The sequence below is a fragment of the Aplysia californica genome, unplaced genomic scaffold, assembly GCF_000002075.1.
Source record: "Aplysia californica isolate F4 #8 unplaced genomic scaffold, AplCal3.0 scaffold00053, whole genome shotgun sequence".
Taxonomy (NCBI): Eukaryota; Metazoa; Mollusca; class Gastropoda; order Aplysiida; family Aplysiidae; genus Aplysia; species Aplysia californica.
The window spans coordinates 1,770,522-1,772,026 of NW_004797323.1; the positions used below are offsets into that span (position 1 = coordinate 1,770,522).

Sequence of the window (1,505 nt, forward strand, 5' to 3'; positions counted from 1 at the left end):
CCCTCGCCCATTTAGTCTAATCATAATTTACAACCCTTCAACCGTCAAGCAAGAGCAATTAAAAGCATTACTCTGTAATTTTAAAGGTTTAACGCCGCTTTTATCACTTGTAATTATATAAGGTTATCAAAGTTGCAGGACGTCTGAAATATCGTCTTTTTCTGATACCACTGATCCAAATTGGCGAGGAGCCTTAAAAACTAACCAAACAAACGAAGTTCAGGAATTCCTTCTGAGATAGATTTGAACCTGAGTCATCAACAACATAGCCTAGCTTGATATCAAGTGATCTAACAACACACGCAGTGTTTGTCAGAACACCAATATCTATCTTTTTTAAAACCAGAAGGATAACACAGAGTCTGAGACCCCTAAATATACAGTTATCGCATCAGATCGATAAATGTGACACGATAACCGTCATCCAGATTAAAAACAGACCGCAGTAAGGGCTTATTAAGGGAGCAAAGGTTAAGTTCACTTATCTACTGATATATAATCTGAGGGATGTTTTGTGCTTTGATAATCTCTCCATTCCACCCAGCTACCAGCCATGGAGGTGCTACGCGTTGTGCTCTGTGTCTTAGCAGCAGGTAAGACTCGTAGTGGTGATTTTGTTTTCGATGTCTCAATGTTGTTGGGCAGGTCCTAGTATGCCAGCAAAAATACTGGCTGAAAATTATTGACTTGTTGTGTAATCATCTGTGTCCCCAAATGTATGTGTTTTCACGCCCCTTTCGACACAATTTAGATTATTAACTTTCGTTAAGGAGGCAGGCGTCCGATCCTGTCAGAACCAACCCGGGCTGAGAGGGATACAACTGATACAACATCTCAGCATAAAGATCGAGATACTCGATAACAATTCTCCCCACAGGGGAATGGAATTCGGGTCTTCTGCGAGCCACAGCAAAGTGCCTTACCGTTACACCACAGACACTAGTTAACAATAACAAGTATATGTATACAGTCAAGAATGTCTAAGACAACCACCCATTGTCGAGGAGAAAAATTAGACAGGTAAGCGTCTCTTGTCATTACTTTACTTTCCTTTTATCCGCCACTTATACCCTTTTGGGTGTCGCGGGAAGAAAGAGACACTCTCTCTATCGCCAGCCGGAGAGCCTGGGTCAGGGGGATGCCGTGGGTGGTTAATGTTTCCCTGACTCCATCTATCCAGGTCTTTCTCGGTCGCCCTCTAGCCTTGTAGCCATCGAATTTTTGGATGTGGGCACGTTGTGTTGGATGGTGTGTTGGTAATCGTAGGAGATGTCTAAACTATTTGATTCTTTGGTGTTGGATGTGACGTATGACATAATTTGTGCCCACCATTTCTCGGATTACTGAGTTTTTAATTTTGTCTCGCCTGGTCTTGTTTACTGCTTTTCTAAGGCATCGCATTTCACATGTTGTAATTCTTTGCTCTAATGTCTTGTTTGTGGTCCATATTTGGCATTGGTAGGTGAGTGTTGGGATGACTATGGTGTTGGTCATTTTGGGTTTTG

General features: G+C 42.1%; 2 protein-coding genes across 2 annotated transcripts in view; both read left to right on the forward strand.

The window, feature by feature from the left end:
• The first annotated feature begins 497 nt into the window (after positions 1-497).
• The window catches only part of LOC101862398, a 4,665-nt gene continuing 3,657 nt past the window's right edge, over positions 498-1,505 (forward strand). Inside the window, exon 1 of the mRNA XM_013079492.2 lies at positions 498-593. Within this exon, the coding sequence (XP_012934946.2) occupies positions 554-593 (40 nt within the window). The 5' untranslated portion in view covers positions 498-553. The remainder of the gene's footprint in view (positions 594-1,505) is intronic.
• The window catches only part of LOC101862632, a gene marked incomplete at its 3' end in the record, with an annotated part of 41,269 nt that continues 40,339 nt past the window's right edge, over positions 576-1,505 (forward strand). Inside the window, 1 exon segment of the mRNA XM_013079491.1 lies at positions 576-580.